The 24,186-nt window shown below is 55.5% G+C and overlaps 1 protein-coding gene across 8 annotated transcripts in view; it reads left to right on the forward strand.

Moving 5' to 3' along the window:
- ELMO1 (engulfment and cell motility 1) overlaps positions 1-24,186 on the forward strand; it is a 51,952-nt gene that overhangs the window by 12,333 nt on the left and 15,433 nt on the right. For 4 of the 8 annotated variants that reach the window (XM_032957831.2, XM_032957829.2, XM_032957830.2 and 1 more), the window contains 14 exons: positions 364-436; positions 1,759-1,809; positions 2,271-2,434; positions 2,905-2,940; positions 4,047-4,146; positions 4,775-4,926; positions 5,579-5,657; positions 6,549-6,611; positions 7,591-7,641; positions 8,420-8,542; positions 8,842-8,976; positions 9,595-9,699; positions 10,258-10,366; positions 21,079-21,215. In XM_032957831.2, the coding sequence (XP_032813722.1) occupies positions 364-436; positions 1,759-1,809; positions 2,271-2,434; positions 2,905-2,940; positions 4,047-4,146; positions 4,775-4,926; positions 5,579-5,657; positions 6,549-6,611; positions 7,591-7,641; positions 8,420-8,542; positions 8,842-8,976; positions 9,595-9,699; positions 10,258-10,366; positions 21,079-21,215 (1,378 nt within the window). Of the gene's footprint in view, positions 1-363; positions 437-1,758; positions 1,810-2,270; positions 2,435-2,904; positions 2,941-4,046; positions 4,147-4,774; positions 4,927-5,578; positions 5,673-6,548; positions 6,612-7,590; positions 7,642-8,419; positions 8,543-8,841; positions 8,977-9,594; positions 9,700-10,257; positions 10,367-21,078; positions 21,216-24,186 lie in introns of all 8 variants that reach the window. The other 4 variants (XM_032957833.2, XM_032957835.2, XM_032957832.2 and 1 more) reach the window with 4 other exon arrangements.

Here is a 24,186-nt window from a genome sequence, read left to right on the forward strand (position 1 = left end):
CATGGCATTTGTTTCCCTTGGTGCGGTAGGGGCCCCCCGGGGGGGTGAGTGGGTGGGGCCGTGCCAGGCACAGTGAATAATGGCGTGCTTGTTTGCGGGCCCGCGGGGCGAGCGCGTGCCAGCGGTGGCGGGCGCTGCGCTCCGTCGCCGCCGCTGGGCCGCCGGTGACGGGAGAGGCTCACGCCCCCCCTCCCCCCTCCAAACGCACCGCCGTTTTCTCGCCGGATATTTCCCGGCTGTTCTCGGAGACCGGAGCGGGCGTGCGACTTGTAGCTACCGCCGTAGCGAGAGAGGATACCGGACGCGGTGTGCCGGGCGCCAAGAGGTCACTCTCCCCCCCCTCCCCTTCCACCGGCCTTGCAGATGGAAGCTGCCAGACCCGGCGCAGTTCACGCTGCAGTACGGAGACGGCACGGAGTTCTACATAACAGAGAAGGTGCTGACCGTCACCCCGACCCAATGACCCCGAGTCTAACCCCGACCCAATGACCCCGAGTCTAACCCCGACCCAATGACCCCGAGTCTAACCCCGACCCAATGACCCCCAGTCTAACCCCGACCCAATGACCCCCAGTATAACCCCGACCCAATGACCCCGAGTCTAACCCCGACCTAATGACCCCGAGTCTAACCCCGACCCAATGACCCCGAGTCTAACCCCGACCCAATGACCAGCATGACTATGTAGGGCTGTCCACGGTCCCGGGTGGTCGTGATGGCACCGTGAGGTTCATTCTCTTCTGTGCCCACTGTCGCAGCTGTTTGTGACATCGCCTCCAGCTCCCCGCAGCTCCCCAACAACAACAAGAATGGCTTCCGTTCGCCACGAAGCAGCAGTTATGTCACCACAGTGCTTGTGCCAGGCTAGGTGCACTTTGAGACCACGTGAGTTGTCAAAGACTCGCTGGCAGTGGGTCACAGACTCAGGTGCGTCGTTTCTCTGCAAGTCCAATCAGCTCCACATCATTCTAAACCACATCAGTTAATCTCTTCTCTAGTGTGTACCATGCCCATTTAGCCTCCACTCTTCGGCCAAACAGAAGCAGCTTGGGCATGCAGTGGCTGGGGATGCGGGCTACATGCCCCAGCCAACTCAGAATGTTTATAGCTGGCACAGATGTTCCTTCTTCCACAGGGTCCATGTTTTTGCTCACTAGGTCACAGGGAAACAACGCAGCTGAGCAAGCGTGAGCGAGGTGTGACGCGGTGCGGACACTCTGCAAAGGGCCCTCATTACCACCACCTTCATCATTGCCATCACCATCATAATCGTAATCGTCATGATCGTGGGTTGGACCGTTCCCCTGCATGCACGTGTGACCCGTTTCCTCTCCCAAGTGCTGCAACTCACCCCAGCTCTCCCAGCTCCTCCTCCCTTAGCTCTCTCCTCCAGCTCTCCCACCACCCTCTGTGCGGGAGCCGCACATGTGGCCAGCAGATGCACACGTGAAGGGCGTTTAGTGGCATGGGTCACGGGACCTGGGGGGCTCGGGGGGAGGAAGGGGCGGCGTGGCTGTGGTGGTTCAGACTCCTGTGGCTCCAGAATCATTGGTCCCCTGCCCTGAGGCCAGTTGATGATGAAATCTCCCTCCGGCCCACAGCCCCGTAGTCTTATGGAGGGACCGGAGCAGGCTGGGCCCGCCTGGTGGAAATGGCACATTCCCATAGCAGGCTCTCATCTCCGTGAGTCGTGAACCCTGCAGAGCGTGGCGGCTTAATTTCCTCCGTTACCGTGCGCCATCGTGTCTCACCTCCCAGAATCGCAACGACGTCAAGAATGGAGCGATTCTCAAGCTCGCCGTGTCACAGGTGCGCTCCCGCATGCGTGGTGGTGCGCTGGATGCCCGGCGGCGCGCTGTGTGTACGGTGGTGCGCTGTGTGTGCGGTGGTGCGCTGTCTGTGCGGTCGTGCGGCGGTGCACTGTGTGTGCAGCGGTGCGCTGTGTGGTGTGGGCGAGTGTGTGTGTGCCTGCTGTAACAAGTGTTGTGGTTGGCACACTGCACTACACTATGAACCCAGCAACTCAAATTCAATTACAGCTCCAATAACCGGTCGTAGGCCTCTCCCGTAGCTTGTCTTTGCCTGAGATGAATACCTAGTGTTGCGTGTAAACATTAGCATCGGGGAAACAAAAGCAGCCGGGCGCGGCACTAGCCGCACGCCACCACCTCATGCGCCGTACCGGCCTTCGCAAGTGCCTGCACACGTCACTCGCCCCGACGGCCTGCGCAGGCCACGTCGGGGACCTTAATCTGCGTGGCCTTGCCTAGGAGCGCATGGCGCGGGAGCTGCACGAGAAGCTGCTCTCCACCAGCATGGAGGCGAAGCTGGAGGCCGTGAAGAGCCTCGCCAAGCTGGCCGCCGACCCCTCCTTCGCCCACGAGTTCATCGCCCGCGACGGCATCGCCGCTCTCACGCAGATGGTGGACGTCGAGTGAGTGAGCGCTCGCCTGGGTCGGTGCGCGTGAGGCCGGGGGAGCGGCGGTGCAGCAGTTAGCGTGCCGCTCTACAAACCCGGCGACCCGAGTTCGATTCCTACTCGTGGCCAACGCCGATAACGGTTATCTGAACTGGTCCCGGGTCTCCCCAAGGTCGGCTCGGCCTCAAATGAGGACCTGGTGAGTGGCCAGCGCCGCTCATGGCGCTGGCCACTCACCCCCTCGTGTGCCGTGCCGGCCTTCATAGGCGCTCGCTGACAACACTTGCCCCGACAGTCTTTTAAGACTATACGGGGATCTTTGTTTTTGTTCGTGTGTGATGTTAGAGTGAGTGAGTAGGTAAATGAGTGCACACACACCATTCACAGCTACACACAAAAATACGCACTTGGCACGATCTGCGAGTGCGTTTGTTGTGGAGCGGCGTGCGGGATGCTCTGACATGCGCAGTGTTGACGTTTTGCAGACGCTATGTGAAACTGCAGAAGATGATGAAGGCGTGGTAAGGGACTGCCCACCCCCCCGCCCCCCCCACCTCGTCTCGAGACTAACTCTCCACGCGTCTCGCTCTAACTCCTCCTCCTCTTCTGCAGTCTCCACGCCTGGCCACTTCGCCACCGTGCCTGCTGAACGCGCGACCTCTGTCAGTCGGGCTCGTGCGTCGCGTCGACGACCCCGACTTGGCCTACGACCTAACCCATAACACGAACTCTGCTCGCCGACCCGACCCTTAACACGGCCCTGCTGACACCGGGGCCCAAGTACAGAAAATGCTCGTGAGATGTCCCGCTGGGTCAATGGCTGGTGGTTGAAGCGGGATCTGAAATGCCATGAGAGAAAAAATCGCACGCAAATCCATATGGGAAGCGGATGCCCTGGTGAGATGGCAACGTAGTAGGCATGGCAGTGGTTGCTTGGGATGATGTCATCACTCCCACTCCACTAGCTAATCAGCTGCCAGGAAAACAACCACATGCAACATGGCCACCATAGCTCTGTGAACTTTAGACGCACGTATGTGTATGTAAAACCCATGTATAACGGAGGGGGTCCTTGTCCGTAACATATGGCAGATCACCAGCATCGGTTCGAGCAAGCCTGACGTGACACTCAAAGTCATAACCAGTCTAGAGTTTTTCTCGCGTATAATCAATGCCACTGAAATGATGCACTCCCAGAAGGCATGTGGCAGAGATTTATTATCAGTTATGTGGGGCGAGGTTGACTTGCGTCCCATTTTGAAAATACACTTGTGACTCCGTGGTCCTGACCACCCCTGTACTCGTGACACTTCTCTAGTTGCGCAGCCATTCTGTACTCAGGCCCCTGACCCCTATCACGACCTCTGTTCACTGATCTCCCGGACCCTCCACCTCACCATTGAAACTGCTTCACACGCAACTCCGCTCCGGACGCTGTCGTGATCTTGTCACCCCGCATCGACCTCACTCGGTTCTGACCGTGAGCGCACCCTGTCCTTTAACCGAACGCACGACCGCTCACGCTTCGGCCAGCGCGGGCTCTCATTGCTCTAGCTCTGCCTGTGCCATGTTGTCACCGTGTCGTCACCGTGTCGTCACTATGCCGTTACGCCGGGATGACCGCCAGTCTCGGGGAACTCCTGGCCTTCACGCTAACTGCCTTCCTGGAGCTTATGGACCACGGAATCATCTCATGGGATAACCTGACAGTCAGCTTCGTCAAAAAGGTTTGTGCCGTGTGTCTTGGCACTTGCTTTGTTTGTGTTGTTGCGGTTGTTGACGCGCGTTCACGACACCCACGCCATTGGTTGGGCTAGCGTCCCGTCGGCAAGGCCGCCGTTGGGCAGAGGATCTGAGTGCAGATGTTTCAGAACCGGCGCCTCCCTGGGATCCGTGATTACTCCCACTGTCCACCTTTACAGCAGGAATCCTCCAGAAGATTCCCACAGCGGTAAGCAGCCCTCCTCCCTGACGCCAGTTCAGTTCCATCTCCCGGCATGGCAGCGAAGTTTCTGAACCCGTCGATTGGCGGGAGACTGAGAGCAGTGGAGTAACACGTGGGGGTACGCCCACCACTTGATAGGCAGTCTGGTTGACGTGGAAGTGGAGGCCGAGAACACGCTAGAGTCCCCTGCTATGGAGGCCCGGCCCAGGTTCCACCAGCAGTAGAGTGAGCAAGACATTGCAGGGCTGCGCCTTGACCTGTTACCTCTGTGATGCAGCCGGCGGCCATTCTCCTTGCCGTGGTCTCTGCCGCGTGCCGTGCGTGCCCTTTGCCCTACGTGTCCTGCGTGCCATGTGCCCTGCCATCCTGGCCACATGTGTCACATGTGTCGCGTGTGTGGCGTGCGGCAGATCGCGAGCTACGTGCGTGCCCCCAACCTGGACGCGACGCTGCTGCAGCGCTCTCTCGCGATCCTCGAGTGCATGGTGCTCAACAGCCTCAACCTCTACTCCGTGGTGTCGCAGGAGATCACCGTCGGGCAGCTCATCAACCACCTGCAAGTGTACGGGCCCACACGCACGCACACACACACATGCACGAATACACGCATGCACACACACGAATACACGTATGCACACACGTGCGCCTACACACACGCTCCACGGTCCCCCCGTAGCCTCGGCTGACTGTCGGGGAGAGTGCCGTTAGCGAGGTGCATGAGGGGGTGGGCGACCGGCACCGCACCCGGCCGTCTTTGTCTCTCCAGTGCTGACGTTAACGCACCACTCTCGGCACTCATTTGATGCGGAGTCGACCTCGGGCAATGGAACTCTAAGGCGAAAACGTTTCCCAGCGAGAGAGCTTTCACCACTTGTTGCAGATGTTTACGGTTCATATCCGGCTTGCCGCCCTGGTTAATACCGCGAGCGCAGAGGACGTTAAAGTTCCCATGACGTCGTTCGGAGAAGAGTCGGCTGGCGCCATGGTCCACATTTGCCGAATAGGAAAACTTACACCGCAAATTACTAAATTTGGAAACGCTTCGCAAAACGTCGCCCCCCTGACTGCAGAACCCACCTGAAATAGAGCCCTTGAGACTCGACGATCTATAAAATCACCATCTGGCTAGACCGGCATCAACCTCGGCGGCCATGGCACGATGTTTCTGCCAGGCTGGGAGATGGAAACCCGCGTGGTTCTCGGTCTCACCGCAGGTCCAACCAAGAGATCCAGACGAACGCGGTGGCGCTGCTCAACGCGCTGCTGCTCAAGGCTCCCGAGGAGACCAAGCAGGTGCTGCCACCCGTGGTATAGCAATCGCGACGCGGTCGCCACGGTACCATCGCCGTGGTGCTCTGACGATGGTACAGTGACCCTGGTACCGTGACGGTGGCGCGGCAACTGGTCCTGAGACCGTGGAGTTGAGACTGAGACCGTAGGACTGCGGTGTTTGGTGGTGGTTCTGTGACTGGGGTCGTGACCATGCCGCCCGGATTCCTTGTGAGTTTGCGGTTGGTGTCACCTGTGGGGCCGTGCAAGCCTGGCCTCCCCCGCCAGGGTGTCCCTGTGTGTGTTCGACAGTGTCGACCAGTGTGGGAAGCACTAGTGCAATGGTTAACGCGTTGGCTTCGAACCAACACCAGTGATGAATATTTGAACCGGTCCTGGGCCTCCCCTATTACGGATCAGTCTCAAATGCGTACCCGGTGCGGTGTGTGAACATCGCCACTGGTGAGACTAAGGTGGCCGAGCATGACGCTGGCCACCCACCACCTTCGTGTACCGTCCCGACCTTAATAGGTCCTCCCTAACGGCACTTGCCTTAACAGCCTGGTCAGGCTCTCGCACCTCCAATTAGCATGGTTGGCTTTGTACCGTCCGAAAGAAGCTCAATATGCATACATAGAAGGCTACATGGGGGTATTTGTTTTGTGTGTGTGCGTGTAGCCATATTGTCGTGTCTGAACGCGTGTGTAACCGTGTCGGCGTGTCTGATCGTGCATTGTGCGTGTAGCCGTGTCGGCGTGTCTGAGTGCGTGCATTGTGTGTATCTGTGTGCGTGCATTGTGCGTATCTGTTTGCGTGCATCCGCGTTCGTCTCCCTGCTCGCTCGATTCACTCGCAACGCTCCCCGTTAACCACACCGCCCGCTGTGCCGCCCCGCTTTAATCACGCGCCCCGCAGCTGGACTGGATGCTAGAGATGAGTGAGGAGGACCCCGGTAGGGTTCTCACCGCCCCCTTGACCGTGAGTACGGCCAACGCCGGCCACCGCCGGCCAGCGCCAGCCAGCGCCACGCACGTGCGTGCGTGTGTGCGCTATTATTTACAGCAGGGCTTAATTTATCACTGAATATTTTTTCGATCGTAAGACTAGAGTGTAGGTGTCTCGTGACTCGTCGTACCCACAGCCATAGCGAGAGGCATTCTTGATGTGGTGTATCAAGGCCTGACAGTATTTTTGGGGTCACCGACCCAGACAAACCCGGCTCAAATTAAGCCCTGTGTGCATGTGTGTGTACGTGTTTTTCAGTGTGCATGCCAAGGCCGTAGCCATGGAGTCAACATTGGGGGGGACCAAATCTTCCAGGGTGTCTAGGGGTCCCAACCCAGAAAAAGATCTAAATTTTAACACTCATTTCCTGCCTAAAATATTTAAAAATTCACTAACACATGGGATGGATTTGTTATTTATTTTTTACAATAATGTCGAATAGTGTTTTGTATTACATTGCTGTTTTTACTTTTTTTGTATGTAATGGCAGAAATTAGGGATTAATTAAGTACAACTATAACCACAATCATATAAACAGAAATCTATGCATTGATTTATATGAAGACAAGTCCAGATATTGTGGCCAAGGTTCAGCAAATTGCTGTTTTTATTTCCATAGCATAGCAATTTTTTATAGCAATATATTGGGGGGGACATTTTGAGCATATTTAAATATTGGGGATGTCCCCCCCCCCCCCAATATATATCATAATTACGGCCTTGGTGCATGAGTGCGGTTGTGAGTGTGTGCATGAGTGTATATGCACAAGTGTGTATGCGTAAGTGTGCACATTTGTGAGTGTGAAGAGGTGCAAGTGCATGAGTGCGAGTTTCTACGTGAACGCCTGCGAGTGTGTGTGTGATTGTGTGAACACCGTCGGGTTTTGTGTGTGTCCGCGAGGAATGGTGCAGACAGAACGGACACTGAGCCACCTTTGTCTCTCCCATACAGGAGCTGGCCAACAGCCCCTGCCAGAAGCAACTTCGCACGGTCATCCTCAACGTAGGTGTGCGCGTGCGTGGCCACGAAGGAAGTGGCAGCGGTGATGATGCTGACAACGATGACGACGATGATGGTAGTGGTGGTGGTGATGATGATGACGACGACGATGATGATGGTGGTGGTGGTGATGATGATGGTGATGACGACGATGATGATGGTGATGACGACGATGATGATGGTGATGACGACGATGATGATGGTGATGACGACGATGATGATGGTGATGACGACGATGATGATCGTGATGACGACGACGACGATGATGGTGATGATGATGTTGGTACTGATAGAGATAACTGATGTTGGTGGTGATGGTTGGCCATTTGGTAGAGTGGCTCACAATCAGTAGGTTGAGAATTTAAATCCTGGTTTGGGGGGTTGATTCTGCCCATCATCGCTCCAGGATTGATCAAATAAGTTCCACTTTGTGAGAAAGTAAACAGTGGTTATCCTTTTGATTTAAAGCTTTCGTGACTGCAGTAATTCATATTCTTAGCTCTTTCGGTAAAGTCACGTTGTTTATATATTTTATTATTTTATTGTTTCCCTTCAATGTGACTTTACCGAAAGAGCTAAGAATATAGTGGTTATCCTGTTCTTAGACTCGCCCCTGCCATAGAAATATGAAACTTCTAGCACTGGCTTAGGGTTGTAAACTGGAGATGAGTACCACCTCAATGCTCGTTATGGCAAGAAATCTCTTTGATGTTCTGACCTTGGTGGTGATGATTCATAATGAAGGTTTTTGGGTGATGATGTTGGTGATGTTTGCCCTCAGTCGGTGATCCGAGGCCAGCAGATTGTGGGCACGGAGATGGCGCACCAGCTCTACGTGCTGCAGGTGCTGTCGCTCAATCTCCTGGAGGAGCGGATGATGACCAAGATGGACCCACAGGACCAGGCGAGGCACGGGGGGGTCACATGGGGACACGAGGGCACGGCGACACGGGGGCACGGAGACACGGGGCACGGGGGGCACAGCGATACAGAGATACGGGGAATGGGTACACGGACACGCGCGTATACGGAGACGCACGTACACAGGGACACAGGGACACGGGGGGCACAGCCATATGGAGATATGAGGGCACGGGGGCATAGGGTGCACGGGGACACGGGGACACCAGAGCACAGGGAACAACGTGGTGCTGGGTGTTGAGAAGTTCCGTGGTGGTGGTGGTGGCGGCGGTGGGTGAGCAGGCCCAGAGGGACACACTGTTCGAGTTGTGCCGCATCGCGTTCGACGCGGAGGCAGAGGCCGCGAGCGCCCCCGGGGGAACGCTCGACCGGCGCAAGGGAGTTTACTCCAAGGACTACAAGAAGCTGGGCTTCACGGTGAGTGCACAGCGCCACCGCGCTACTCGCTGCGTGGAGCCGGGCCGGCAGGGGGAGCCCACGCGCTTGTGACTTGGATTGCCTGGAGCGCTGCACCGAGGGGCGGGGGGCAGCAGCATCCCGAGCGCGGGGGACCGACGGGATGTACGTGCGTGTGCCCGTGTGCGTGCGTGTGTAAGCCAGCGTGCGTGTGTGTGCCTGTGTTCGTGCGTGTGTAAGCCAGCGTGCGTGTGCCTGTGTGCGTGCGTGAGCCAGCGTGCGTGCGTATGCCTGTGTGCGTGCGTGTGGGCGGAGCGATGGCACAGTGGTGAGCGTGCTGAACTACGAACTTGGCGACCTAAGTTCGATTCCCACTTGTGAATCGGTCGTGGTGGGCCTCTTCTAGTTCGACTCGACCTAAAACGAGTTCCTGGTGCAGTGTTTAAATATAAGCACTGGGGAGATAAAGGCGGCCGGGCGTGGTGCTGACCACCCACTCCCTTGTATGCCGCGCCGGCCCCCGTAGGTGATGATACTCGCTAACAGCAATTGCCCCACAGTCCGTTAGAGGCTACGCAGGAGATCCCCGGCTTTGCGCATGTCCGTGCGTTTGTGTCTCTGCGTTGCCCTGTGCCCCAGAACCACGTGAACCCGGCGCTGGACTTCATGCAGACCCCGCCGGGCATGCTGGCGCTGGACAACATGATCTACTTTGCCAAGCACCACACGGACCCCTACGTGCGGGTGAGCGGGCGCCACGCAACGCCCGCTGGACCGGCGCCCGCCGACACGGCCTGCGCGGCGCTCGAGTGGACTCGCGCAGAGCGGCCGTCGCCCATCAGTGGAAAACTAACACACGGGGATATCTGCCGCTGGGGGTGCCCCTAGGATAGACCGCATCGCAGCAGTCGTCTCCCCCGCTGGCAGACAAACGCTCGCGCGCAGGCCAGGTGCCGAGTCGCCTTGTGCCGCACGGCTGCCGCTGAGGGGGCCCTTTTGAATGTGTTTATTTGAGATGCAAGTTGCTTATCATGTGGTGAGCGTTCTGAGATGCCCCGGGTAAAGGGGGGCGGCTCTACCAAACACACATCGTCATCTTTATCATCATTCGCACTCCCTGTCAATGCATGAGGAGCGTTGTGTTGTGTGTGTGCCTCTGTGCACTTGTCCCTCAGTGCCTGGGTGTGTGTATCAGTCCCTCTGTATGGATGTATGTGCGGGTGGCTTTGAGTGTATTTGGATGTGTCTTTGTGTGTGTGTTTGATCATCTATGTGTGCGCGTCTGTGTGTGCGGCATCACAGCTAGTGCTGGAGAACAGTTGCCGTGACGACAAGCACGAGTGTCCGTTTGGGCGCAGCAGCATCGAGCTGACAGGGATGCTGTGTGAGACGCTGCACGTGGGAGAGCCACGTGGGTACCACACGGCACGGAGAGTGCACGGCACGGAGGGTACACGGCACGCAGGGTACTCGGCACGGAGGGTACTCGGCACAGAGGGTGCACGGCACGCAGGGTACTCGGCACGCAGGGTACACGGCACGCAGGGTACTCGGCACAGAGGGTGCACGGCACGGAGGGTACACGGCACGCAGGGTACACGGCACAGAGGGTGCACGGCACGCAGGGTACACGGCACAGAGGGTGCACGGCACGGAGGGTACACGGCACGCAGGGTACTCGGCACGCAGGGTACACGGCACGGAGGGTACGCGGCACGGAGAGTACGCGGCACGCAGAGTACACGGCACACAGTACACACGGAGCACAGAACACGGCACGGGACGCATGGCACGTGGCAAAAGCGAAACTGCGAATGGCACGCGGCGCTCGACCGGCCGTGCGCCGGCGGTGGCGCCGGCGGTCCCTGCGGACGCTCTGGCCCGGCCCCGCGGAGCCGCGCGTGGCGCCGCACTGCCCTCCCCGTCTCGCGCATCCGGTGCTCTTTGGCGCCACCTCCGACGTAGTCGGATCTAAGCTCTCCGGGTCGCGCACGCCACACGCCGACGGCCCCGTCCTCTCTCGATGCGAGCGGCGGCTCTGATCGCGTGTGAGTAGTGAGATGCTGGGTTGAGTGTTAGTAGTGAGATAGTGGGTTGAGTGTGAGTAGTGAGATAGTGGGTTGAGTGTGAGTAGTGAGATAGTGGGTTGAGAGTGAGTAGTGAGATAGTGGGTTGAGTGTGAGTAGTGAGAAGCTGGGTTGAGTGTGAGTAGTGAAATAGTGGGTTGAGAGTGAGTAGTGAGATGCTGGGTTGAGAGTGAGTAGTGAGATGCTGGGTTGAGTGTGAGTAGTGAGATAGTGGGTTGAGTGTGAGTAGTGAGATAGTGGGTTGAGTGTGAGTAGTGAGATAGTGGGTTGAGTGTGAGTAGTGAGATGCTGGGTTGAATGTGAGTAGTGAGATGCTGGGTTGAGTGTGAGTAGTGAGATAGTGGGTTGAGAGTGAGTAGTGAGATAGTGGGTTGAGTGTGAGTAGTGAGATAGTGGGTTGAGTGTGAGTAGTGAGATAGTGGGTTGAGTGTGAGTAGTGAGATAGTGGGTTGAGTGTGAGTAGTGAGATAGTGGGTTGAGTGTGAGTAGTGAGATGCTGGGTTGAGTGTGAGTAGTGAGATAGTGGGTTGAGTGTGAGTAGTGAGATGCTGGGTTGAGAGTGAGTAGTGAGATGCTGGGTTGAGTGTGAGTAGTGAGATAGTGGGTTGAGTGTGAGTAGTGAGATAGTGGGTTGAGTGTGAGTAGTGAGATAGTGGGTTGAGTGTGAGTAGTGAGATGCTGGGTTGAGTGTGAGTAGTGAGATAGTGGGTTAAGAGTGAGTAGTGAGATGCTGGGTTGAGTGTGAGTAGTGAGATAGTGGGTTGAGAGTGAGTAGTGAGATGCTGGGTTGAGTGTGAGTAGTGGGTTGAGAGTGAGTAGTGAGATAGTGGGTTGAGTGTGAGTAGTGAGATAGTGGGTTGAGTGTGAGTAGTGAGATAGTGGGTTGAGTGTGAGTAGTGAGATAGTGGGTTGAGAGTGAGCAGTGAGATAGTGGGTTGAGTGTGAGTAGTGAGAAGCTGGGTTGAGTGTGAGTAGTGAAATAGTGGGTTGAGAGTGAGTAGTGAGATGCTGAGTTGAGAGTGAGTAGTGAGATGCTGGGTTGAGTGTGAGTAGTGAGATAGTGGGTTGAGTGTGAGTAGTGAGATAGTGGGTTGAGTGTGAGTAGTGAGATAGTGGGTTGAGTGTGAGTAGTGAGATGCTGGGTTGAATGTGAGTAGTGAGATGCTGGGTTGAGTGTGAGTAGTGAGATAGTGGGTTGAGAGTGAGTAGTGAGATAGTGGGTTGAGTGTGAGTAGTGAGATAGTGGGTTGAGTGTGAGTAGTGAGATAGTGGGTTGAGTGTGAGTAGTGAGATAGTGGGTTGAGTGTGAGTAGTGAGATAGTGGGTTGAGTGTGAGTAGTGAGATAGTGGGTTGAGTGTGAGTAGTGAGATGCTGGGTTGAGTGTGAGTAGTGAGATAGTGGGTTGAGTGTGAGTAGTGAGATGCTGGGTTGAGAGTGAGTAGTGAGATGCTGGGTTGAGTGTGAGTAGTGAGATAGTGGGTTGAGTGTGAGTAGTGAGATAGTGGGTTGAGTGTGAGTAGTGAGATAGTGGGTTGAGTGTGAGTAGTGAGATGCTGGGTTGAGTGTGAGTAGTGAGATAGTGGGTTAAGAGTGAGTAGTGAGATGCTGGGTTGAGTGTGAGTAGTGAGATAGTGGGTTGAGAGTGAGTAGTGAGATGCTGGGTTGAGTGTGAGTAGTGGGTTGAGAGTGAGTAGTGAGATAGTGGGTTGAGTGTGAGTAGTGAGATAGTGGGTTGAGAGTGAGTAGTGGGTTGAGTGTGAGTAGTGAGATAGTGGGTTGAGTGTGAGTAGTGAGATAGTGGGTTGAGTGTGAGTAGTGAGATAGTGGGTTGAGAGTGAGTAGTGACATAGTGGGTTGAGTGTGAGTAGTGAGATAGTGGGTTGAGTGTGAGTAGTGAGATAGTGGGTTGAGTGTGAGTAGTGAGATGCTGGGTTGAGTGAGTAGTGAGATAGTGGGTTGAGAGTGAGTAGTGAGATAGTGGGTTGAGTGTGAGTAGTGAGATAGTGGGTTGAGTGTGAGTAGTGAGATAGTGGGTTGAGAGTGAGTAGTGAGATAGTGGGTTCAGTGTGAGATGCTGGGTTGAGTGTGAGTAGTGAGATAGTGGGTTGAGAGTGAGTAGTGAGATAGTGGGTTGAGTGTGAGTAGTGAGATAGTGGGTTGAGTGTGAGTAGTGAGATAGTGGGTTGAGTGTGAGTAGTGAGATAGTGGGTTGAGTGTGAGTAGTGAGATAGTGGGTTGAGTGTGAGTAGTGAGATGCTGGGTTGAGTGTGAGTAGTGAGATAGTGGGTTGAGTGTGAGTAGTGAGATGCTGGGTTGAGAGTGAGTAGTGAGATGCTGGGTTGAGTGTGAGTAGTGAGATAGTGGGTTGAGTGTGAGTAGTGAGATAGTGGGTTGAGTGTGAGTAGTGAGATGCTGGGTTGAGTGTGAGTAGTGAGATGCTGGGTTGAGTGTGAGTAGTGAGATAGTGGGTTAAGAGTGAGTAGTGAGATGCTGGGTTGAGTGTGAGTAGTGAGATAGTGGGTTGAGAGTGAGTAGTGAGATGCTGGGTTGAGTGTGAGTAGTGGGTTGAGAGTGAGTAGTGAGATAGTGGGTTGAGTGTGAGTAGTGAGATAGTGGGTTGAGTGTGAGTAGTGAGATAGTGGGTTGAGTGTGAGTAGTGAGATAGTGGGTTGAGAGTGAGCAGTGAGATAGTGGGTTGAGTGTGAGTAGTGAGAAGCTGGGTTGAGTGTGAGTAGTGAAATAGTGGGTTGAGAGTGAGTAGTGAGATGCTGAGTTGAGAGTGAGTAGTGAGATGCTGGGTTGAGTGTGAGTAGTGAGATAGTGGGTTGAGTGTGAGTAGTGAGATAGTGGGTTGAGTGTGAGTAGTGAGATAGTGGGTTGAGTGTGAGTAGTGAGATGCTGGGTTGAATGTGAGTAGTGAGATGCTGGGTTGAGTGTGAGTAGTGAGATAGTGGGTTGAGAGTGAGTAGTGAGATAGTGGGTTGAGTGTGAGTAGTGAGATAGTGGGTTGAGTGTGAGTAGTGAGATAGTGGGTTGAGTGTGAGTAGTGAGATAGTGGGTTGAGTGTGAGTAGTGAGATAGTGGGTTGAGTGTGAGTAGTGAGATAGTGGGTTGAGTGTGAGTAGTGAGATGCTGGGTTGAGTGTGAGTAGTGAGATAGTGGGTTGAGTGTGAGTAGTGAGATGCTGGGTTGAGAGTGAGTAGTGAGATGCTGGGTTGAGTGTGAGTAGTGAGATAGTGGGTTGAGTGTGAGTAGTGAGATAGTGGGTTGAGTGTGAGTAGTGAGATAGTGGGTTGAGTGTGAGTAGTGAGATGCTGGGTTGAGTGTGAGTAGTGAGATAGTGGGTTAAGAGTGAGTAGTGAGATGCTGGGTTGAGTGTGAGTAGTGAGATAGTGGGTTGAGAGTGAGTAGTGAGATGCTGGGTTGAGTGTGAGTAGTGGGTTGAGAGTGAGTAGTGAGATAGTGGGTTGAGTGTGAGTAGTGAGATAGTGGGTTGAGAGTGAGTAGTGGGTTGAGTGTGAGTAGTGAGATAGTGGGTTGAGTGTGAGTAGTGAGATAGTGGGTTGAGTGTGAGTAGTGAGATAGTGGGTTGAGAGTGAGTAGTGACATAGTGGGTTGAGTGTGAGTAGTGAGATAGTGGGTTGAGTGTGAGTAGTGAGATAGTGGGTTGAGTGTGAGTAGTGAGATGCTGGGTTGAGTGAGTAGTGAGATAGTGGGTTGAGAGTGAGTAGTGAGATAGTGGGTTGAGTGTGAGTAGTGAGATAGTGGGTTGAGTGTGAGTAGTGAGATAGTGGGTTGAGAGTGAGTAGTGAGATAGTGGGTTCAGTGTGAGATGCTGGGTTGAGTGTGAGTAGTGAGATAGTGGGTTGAGTGTGAGTAGTGAGATAGTGGGTTGAGTGTGAGTAGTGAGATAGTGGGTTGAGTGTGAGTAGTGAGATGCTGGGTTGAGTGTGAGTAGTGAGATAGTGGGTTAAGAGTGAGTAGTGAGATGCTGGGTTGAGTGTGAGTAGTGAGATAGTGGGTTGAGAGTGAGTAGTGAGATGCTGGGTTGAGTGTGAGTAGTGGGTTGAGAGTGAGTAGTGAGATAGTGGGTTGAGTGTGAGTAGTGAGATAGTGGGTTGAGTGTGAGTAGTGAGATAGTGGGTTGAGTGTGAGTAGTGAGATAGTGGGTTGAGAGTGAGCAGTGAGATAGTGGGTTGAGTGTGAGTAGTGAGAAGCTGGGTTGAGTGTGAGTAGTGAAATAGTGGGTTGAGAGTGAGTAGTGAGATGCTGAGTTGAGAGTGAGTAGTGAGATGCTGGGTTGAGTGTGAGTAGTGAGATAGTGGGTTGAGTGTGAGTAGTGAGATAGTGGGTTGAGTGTGAGTAGTGAGATAGTGGGTTGAGTGTGAGTAGTGAGATGCTGGGTTGAATGTGAGTAGTGAGATGCTGGGTTGAGTGTGAGTAGTGAGATAGTGGGTTGAGAGTGAGTAGTGAGATAGTGGGTTGAGTGTGAGTAGTGAGATAGTGGGTTGAGTGTGAGTAGTGAGATAGTGGGTTGAGTGTGAGTAGTGAGATAGTGGGTTGAGTGTGAGTAGTGAGATAGTGGGTTGAGTGTGAGTAGTGAGATAGTGGGTTGAGTGTGAGTAGTGAGATGCTGGGTTGAGTGTGAGTAGTGAGATAGTGGGTTGAGTGTGAGTAGTGAGATGCTGGGTTGAGAGTGAGTAGTGAGATGCTGGGTTGAGTGTGAGTAGTGAGATAGTGGGTTGAGTGTGAGTAGTGAGATAGTGGGTTGAGTGTGAGTAGTGAGATAGTGGGTTGAGTGTGAGTAGTGAGATGCTGGGTTGAGTGTGAGTAGTGAGATAGTGGGTTAAGAGTGAGTAGTGAGATGCTGGGTTGAGTGTGAGTAGTGAGATAGTGGGTTGAGAGTGAGTAGTGAGATGCTGGGTTGAGTGTGAGTAGTGGGTTGAGAGTGAGTAGTGAGATAGTGGGTTGAGTGTGAGTAGTGAGATAGTGGGTTGAGAGTGAGTAGTGGGTTGAGTGTGAGTAGTGAGATAGTGGGTTGAGTGTGAGTAGTGAGATAGTGGGTTGAGTGTGAGTAGTGAGATAGTGGGTTGAGAGTGAGTAGTGACATAGTGGGTTGAGTGTGAGTAGTGAGATAGTGGGTTGAGTGTGAGTAGTGAGATAGTGGGTTGAGTGTGAGTAGTGAGATGCTGGGTTGAGTGAGTAGTGAGATAGTGGGTTGAGAGTGAGTAGTGAGATAGTGGGTTGAGTGTGAGTAGTGAGATAGTGGGTTGAGTGTGAGTAGTGAGATAGTGGGTTGAGAGTGAGTAGTGAGATAGTGGGTTCAGTGTGAGATGCTGGGTTGAGTGTGAGTAGTGAGATAGTGGGTTGAGTGTGAGTAGTGAGATAGTGGGTTGAGTGTGAGTAGTGAGATAGTGGGTTGAGTGTGAGTAGTGAGATGCTGGGTTGAGTGTGAGTCGTGGGATAGTGGGTTGAGTGTGAGTAGTGAGATAGTGGGTTGAGTGTGAGTAGTGAGATAGTGGGTTGAGTGTGAGTAGTGAGATGCTGGGTTGAGTGTGAGTAGTGAGATAGTGGGTTGAGTGTGAGTAGTGAGTAGTGGGTTGAGAGTGAGTAGTGAGATGCTGGGTTGAGTGTGAGCAGTGAGATAGTGGGTTGAGTGTGAGTAGTGAGATAGTGGGTTGAGTGTGAGTAGTGAGATGCTGGGTTGAGTGTGAGTAGTGAGATGCTGGGTTGAGAGTGAGTAGTGAGATAGTGGGTTGAGAGTGAGTAGTGAGATAGTGGGTTGAGTGTGAGTAGTGAGATAGTGGGTTGAGTGTGAGTAGTGAGATAGTGGGTTGAGTGTGAGTAGTGAGATGCTGGGTTGAGAGTGAGTAGTGAGATGCTGGGTTGAGAGTGAGTAGTGAGATAGTGGGTTGAGTGTGAGTAGTGAGATAGTGGGTTGAGTGTGAGTAGTGAGATGCTGGGTTGAGTGTGAGTAGTGAGATAGTGGGTTGAGTGTGAGTAGTGAGATAGTGAGTTGAGCGTGAGTAGTGAGATAGTGGGTTGAGTGTGAGTAGTGAGATAGTGGGTTGAGAGTGAGTAGTGAGATAGTGGGTTGAGTGTGAGTAGTGAGATGCTGGGTTGAGTGTGAGTAGTGAGATGCTGGGTTGAGTGTGAGTAGTGAGATAGTGGGTTGAGAGCGAGTAGTGAGATAGTGGGTTGAGTGTGAGTAGTGAGATAGTGGGTTGAGAGTGAGTAGTGAGATAGTGGGTTGAGTGTGAGTAGTGAGATAGTGGGTTGAGTGTGAGTAGTGAGATAGTGGGTTGAGAGTGAGTAGTGAGATAGTGGGTTGAGTGTGAGTAGTGAGATAGTGGGTTGAGAGTGAGTAGTGAGATGCTGGGTTGAGTGTGAGTAGAGAGATAGTGGGTTGAGTGTGAGTAGTGAGATAGTGGGTTGAGTGTGAGTAGTGAGATAGTGGGTTGAGAGTGAGTAGTGAGATGCTGGGTTGAGTGTGAGTAGTGAGATAGTGGGTTGAGTGTGAGTAGTGAGATAGTGGGTTGAGAGAATGCATTATGAAATGATGGTTTGAGAGTGAGTGTGTTTTAAATGATAGGATGAGTGTGTGTGTGTGAGAGATAAAGGAATGAGGGAGAGTGTGCTGTGGTTGAGCGACGCTGCTGTGAGCGTCTCGGCTCGCGTCGTGATTCGTCCCCGCAGACGTTCCGAGCGGTTAAATGAGCGCCTCGGGCAGCACGGTCCGTGGCGGGGGACCCGGTGAGCGACGCACAACACGCGCCACGCAGAGCAGAGCGTGGCGCGTGTTAACCTCGGGTTGCCCTGCCTTCCCGCGGGCACTCCCCCCCCTCCCCCCCGACGGGGCGGTGAGGAGGAAGAGGAGGAAGAAGAGGAGGGCTTCGTCTTCAGAAGCCGAATTCACAAACAGCGGCGACCGCTCTTGCCGCTCGGCAGCCGGGTCACGACCTCTGGTCGTGGCGCGTGATTGCGATGCGCGACAGCGCTGTCTGACACGGTGTGCGGTGACACGGGATCGTGACTGCGTGTGTGTGTTCTGTAGTAGTGTGTGGTGGTGTGCGGCGTGTGTGTGGTGAGGTGTGCGGTGTGCGTGTTTTGATGTGTGTGTGTGTGGCCCGGGTAAAAGTACGTGGCCGGGAGTCAGAGCCATTCCCTGTACACCTTGGGGTGCGACAGGGATGTCCTCTGGCTCCCACATTATTTAACATCTATTTTAACCACGTAGTTCGTGAAGCCTTCAATAGCTGTACCGGGGGAATCTCCATTTGGTACAGATAATGGGAGGCTGATCGATGCCCGGGTGCGGTCAAGGGATGGCTCCCTATTGCTCAACCATCATTCAGAGGAGGAATTGGAGACGTTGCTGCTGAGACTGGAGCGTGCCACTAAGAGATGGGGCCTTACTATCAGCCCCACCAAAACTAAGCACCTGCCTGGGTATTTTGTACCATCGGACACTCCACCCCCACAACTCCAAATCGGTGATGGGGCAGTTGTGGAGAGAGTGGAGAGTTTCCCATACTTGGGCAGTGTGCTTATGACTGGTTCCAGTTTAACAGCAGAGGTCTCACTCCGAATCAATCGAGCGGCAATATCTTTTCATCGTTTGCGTAATGCTGTGTGGAAGCTACCTGGTCTGTCGCTCCGCACTAAGCTTCAGGTCTTCTCGGCCACGGTCATTCCCTCCCTTCTCTACGCTTGCAAAACGTGGACCCCCTTAATGGAGCATCTTCGCCGGTTGGAAACATTTAGGCTGGCCTGCCTACGATCCAACCTGGGTTTAACCAGGCTGGATTGTGTGAGGAGCTCACAAATCCTTGAAAGATCTGGGCAAGATCCCATCGGTGAGCTCCTCCGGCAGGCAAGGCTGCGTTGGCTGGGTCATGTAGCCCGCATGTCCAGCCCCCGCATGCCGAAACAGCTTCTGTTCGGCCGGATCGAGGTGGCTAAACGGGCGCGGCACGGGCTAGAGAAGAGATGGAGTGATGTGGTACAGGAGGATGTGGAGCTGTGTGGACTTGCCGATGACTGGTACCAGCGGTGTCAAGATCGGCCTCTGTGGAGGAGGCGCGTGAAGGACGCTATTGGGCAGTTGGAGGCAGTCGCCCTCCAACAACAACGGAAGGCGTAGGAGCGACGCTCACAACAACGAGCGGAGCGCCGGGTGGCTAAAGCACAGCAGGTTGGCACAGTAGGGGGCACAGGTGGTGCACCAGCCAGTCATCTCAGTCGACCCGTGGCACCTGGGTCTGCCCCGTGACCTCCTGCCAGCGGGCGTTCGACACTTCACGTGGCCTCAAAGTGCACATGGCCTGGCACATGGCCTGGCACAAGCGTCGTGGTGACGTCACCGCCACCTAGTGGCGAATGGCGGTTGTTGTGTGTGTGGTGGTGTGCGGTTCGTGTGACCGTGTGGCGTGCAGTGTGGGTCGCGGTGTGTGGTTGCGTGGGTCGTTGCGTGTGACGGTGTGCGGTGTGTATGGGGCGGTGTGGTGGTGTGCGGTGTGTGTGTATGGTGATGTGCGGTGTGTGTGTGGCGGTGTGTGGTGTGTGTGTATGGTGATGTGCGGTGTGTGTGTGGCGGTGTGTGTGGTGGGGTACGGTGTGTGTGTGGTGGCATGCGGTGTGTGTGGTGGTATGTGTGGGGAGCGATAGTGTAGCGGTTAGCGCGCTGCGCTATGAGCCCGGCGACCCGGGTTCGATTCCCGCTCACGGCCAACACCAGTGACGATTATCTTAACCGGTCCCGGGCCTCCCCTAGGTCGACTCAGCCTCAAATGAGTACCTGGTGCGGTGTGTAAACATTGCCACTAGGGAGACAAAGGCGGTCGGGCGTGGTGCTGGCTACCCACCCCCTCGTGTACTGTTACCGGCCTTCATAGGTGCTCGCTAACAGCACTTGCCCCTACAGTCTGTTAAGGCTATATGGGGGATCTTTGTCTTTGTGGTGATGTGCGGTGTGTGTGGTTTGTGTGTGCTGTCGTGTGGTGTGCAGTGTGTGTTTGGTGATGTGCGGTGTGTGTGGCGGTGTCTGTGGTTGTGCAGTGTGTTGTGAGTTGGTATGCGGTGTGTGTGGTGTGTGTGTTGTGATGTGCAGTGTGTGTGTGGTGATGTGCGGTGTGTGTGGTGTTCTGTCAACGTGGCTCAGCACCGTTGCCCGACCTCTGTGCGCCGCACGAGCGACGTCACCGCTTGGCCCTCCGGCCAGCCGGCCCCGAGTGGCCGACCTCTCCGGGGTCCAGCGGTGGTGTGCGTGTCGCTCGCTCGCTCGACTCGAGTCGGCTCATGGCGGCCGTCGCGTGGCCACGGAGCCCGCGGCACGCACGATGAATCGAGCGCTCATCCGTGTACGATGGGGTGGGGGGGGGGTGTGTGGAGGGAGTCGAGGGCGCCACGGGCGCCCGGACGGTTCGGAGAGGGGCGCTGTTCTTCCGTTGTTGCACCGACGACAGTCGCGCGTGGCCGGAGGGGGCCCACGGTCAGGCAGGCCGCACCGACCGGCCCCCCGGTAGCAGCAGCGGCCAAGCTCATTGACAAGTCCCCCTCCGCCGTCGATGGCAAAACACAGCCGCCACCCCATGCTGTGACCACACAACTTTGCATCGCCCGAACGATGAACATTAAGGGGGGCGCATTTGCCATTCACAAACTCTCAGACAAAGCAATTTGGTGGACGATGAGGGACGTGACCCCAAGTGCGACGCGGCCACGATTCCTAGAACATATCGTGCCGGCCTTCCCACTGCCAGCTGTCCCCGTCACAGGGAAGATGAAGAATGGCCGCCCCCCCCCCCACGGTGCCCGTGGAGCTGCGGTGGAACCGCGTCTCCGTCGCGCCGGCTGCGGGTCCCCTCCCTCTCGTCACGCGCACGGTGAACGGGTGCGGTGCCGCTGGACCGGTCCGGCCGTGGCCGCTGCGAGCCGTGCCGTTTGACTCCTCGAGTCGAAGGCCCCGTGACTTTTGGTGCGTGTCCACCACAGCGCCCATCCCTATAACGGGCTCTGTGTATTTGTGCGCGGCAGCCACGGAGACCGGCCAGGACTTCTGTCCCATGTTCTTCACGCACGATCGCGCCATGGAGGAGATGTTCTGCGTCTGCATCCAGTTGCTCAACAAGACTTGGAAGGAGATGAGGGCGACATCGGAGGACTTTGGGAAGGTAAGGACTCGCTTGCTCGCTCACTCACTCGCTGGCTCACTGGCTCGCTCGTTCGCTGGCCAACTTGCTGGCTCGCTGACTTCCTGGCTCGCTAGCTAACGCTATTTGGCTGCGAAATGTGTAGTTATGTGGTGCGTCGCGCAATGCCTTTGTTTTCAAACAAGAAATGTGTTCTTCATTCGCAACTGTCGGCGTGAGCCGATACGGCAGCAGCAGCAGCAGCAGCGACGGCGGCGCGTGTTGTGATGTGGCCGAGGAAGGACAGATGGGGCTAGGGGGGTAGGGTTAGGGAGGGTGGGTGGCAATGGGGGTCGGGGTAGAATCCCCTGGGGTACAGGGGTGTTCCAGCAGCGCGGCACTGCCAGACGCCACTGATGTTGATCGTGGCCGACAGGAGCGGAGCGGCAGGATGTGTGGAGGACAGGGGGGTGGGGGTGAATGTGGGGGTGAATGTGGGGGGTCTTAGGAATGAGACGTGGGTGTGAAGGGGGGGCGATCCCAGCCTAAGTGACAAGCTGCCACTCCAGAACGATTTACCCGGAGTCGTGGGGGGGGGCTTGTGTGATGTGGGGGGCTGTTGAAGGCCCCCCCCAGCCCCCACCGAGGACGCGCTGTCAAGCCGTGGTGGCGCCGTGTAGGATGGGACCTCACTGATTGTAACGATCACCTGTTATTAATATCGCAAATTGGGCTCTTTTTGAACGAACAATTGGGTCACTGTTCCTGTGAGCGTGGGAGGACAGCTGGCTCAGAAGCTCCTGTGCCAAGGCGCTGCTGTGTCTTAGCTTCCATGTGTGGGCTGATGTGTCAGGGGCTGATGTGTCAGTGCTTGATGTGGCAGCGACTGATGTGTCAGGGGCTGATGTGACATTGAGGTTTTTAACCTGGACAGAATAAATCTGTGAACACACGAGATAAAGGGCCCCCTTATCGCCTTAACGGACTTTTGGGGCAGGTGCTGTTAGCGAGCACCTGTGAAGGCCGGCACGACACACGAGGGGATCGGTGGCCGGGTTCGTAGCGCAGCGCGGTAACCGCTGCACCATCGCTCCCCGTCCATGAACAAACGCGCACATGCACGCATGCACACACACACCCTCCCGTTGTGCGTGCGTGTGGGGTATGGTTTTACACTCACGTGTTCGTTCCTCTGCGTGTTGGTCGTGTATTGTGTCATGCTCTCATTCGTCTCTCGACGGGCTTGCATTATTGTGTGTGGGGGGGGGGGTAGTCGCGGTTAGCGCTACGCTGCGTTACGAACCCAGCGACCCGAGTTTGATTCCCACTCACGGGCAACACCAGTTGACGATTATTTAAACTCGTCCTGCACCTCCCCTTGGTAGACTCAAATGAGTACCTGGTGCGGTGTGTAAACATGGCAACTAGGGATACAAAGGCGGCCGGGTGTGGTTCTGGCCACCTAACCCCTCGTGCGCCATGTCACGAGTGTGAGGGTGAGTGTAAGTGATTGTGAGCGTGGTGGTGGCGCAGTGGTTAGCGCTGTACTGCACCACGAACCCGGTACAGACCCAGTTTGATCCCCGCTCAAGTCCAATAACGAAGGCAGCGAATGTTTAAACTGATCCTGGTCCTCCCGAAGGTCGACTCAACCTTAAATGCGTACTCGGGTGCGCTGTGTAATCATCAGCGCAAGGGAGACAAAGGCGGGCGGTCGTGGTACTAATCACGCCACCCCCTCGTGTGCAGTTTCCTTCTTCATAGGTGCTCGCTGGCAGCACTTGCCCCAACAGTCTGTTAAGGCTATACGGGGAATGTTTGTACCGTACGTGTTTGTGTAGTGTGCGTGTGTGTTTAGTGTGCGTGTTTGTAGTGTGTGTGTGGTGATGTGCGGTGTGCGTGCGTGGTGTGTGTGCGTTTGTGCGTGTGTGGCGTGTGCGTGTGTGTGTGGCAGCCGTTCAGCTTTAGCTCAATAATAATTTGAAAAACTCAGCGGGGGGTGGGGCGGTGCAGTGCGGTACACAGCCGGCAGCCGTCACTCGAACCCCCGCAGAGTCCGCCACGCAGTGGGTGCAAATAGATGACAGTCACCACGACGACGACGATGTTCGTAGCGATGACGACGGTGATGGTCTCCAGAGCAAGCCAGGGACACGCCGTGCGTTCGTGGCGACCACGGTGGTCACAATGTCGTCCAGCTGGGAGCTGGCGCCGTCACTCGGTCCGGCGGCACCAGCGATGTGGCGGTCCGTGGCGTGGTACGCTCACATTTGGACCGGCGTGGCGTGCCGCCACGGTACATCCGGACGTGGCGTGGTGCGGACCGTGCCGGCGAGACCTGGCGGGCCGTCACGTGTTTGTGACGTTTGTTTTCGGTGCGGCGTGGAGGTGGATGGATGTGCTGGCCGGAACACGGCGTGGCACGGTGTGGCCGGTTCAGTTGCGGTGTGCTCGCGCCGGCAGGAACTGGCGAGCCGTGCTCACCACCGCTGCACGTGCGTCCGCCCGGACGTTCGCTCCGTCCATCCGTACGACTGCGCGGCATCGGCATTAATTACTCGGCTAATGGGCTCATTGGGATGCACAGCCGGGTCTCGCCAGCCCGGCACGGAGACGCAACCCAACGCAGGCCGTGCACACCACCCCGATCACGCCTGCTCACACACGCGGTCAATGCCCACACTGCCAGGACAAATATCCCCCATCTAGCATTCAACAGACTGCTAGGGCAAGTGCTGTTGTGAGCAGCTACTAGGGCCAGCACGACACACGCTAAGCCGCCTTTGTCTTCCCAATGCTGATGTTTCCACAGCACACCGGCTTCTCATTTAAGGCTGAGTTGACCTCGGGTATGCGCTAGACTGGTACGGATCTTGGCCGTAAGTGGGAATCGAACTAGTGCAGTGCACTAACCACTGCGCTTCTGCGCCCCAAATAAAGATACAGCAAAGATCCCTGCTATAGCCTTAACAGCCTCTTGGGGAAAGTGCTGTTAGCCATCACCTATGAAGCG

The sequence above is a fragment of the Petromyzon marinus genome, chromosome 20 (assembly GCF_048934315.1).
Source record: "Petromyzon marinus isolate PM22_M1 ecotype Great Lakes invasive population chromosome 20, UKy_Petmar_22M1.pri1.0, whole genome shotgun sequence".
Classification (NCBI taxonomy): Eukaryota; Metazoa; Chordata; class Hyperoartia; order Petromyzontiformes; family Petromyzontidae; genus Petromyzon; species Petromyzon marinus.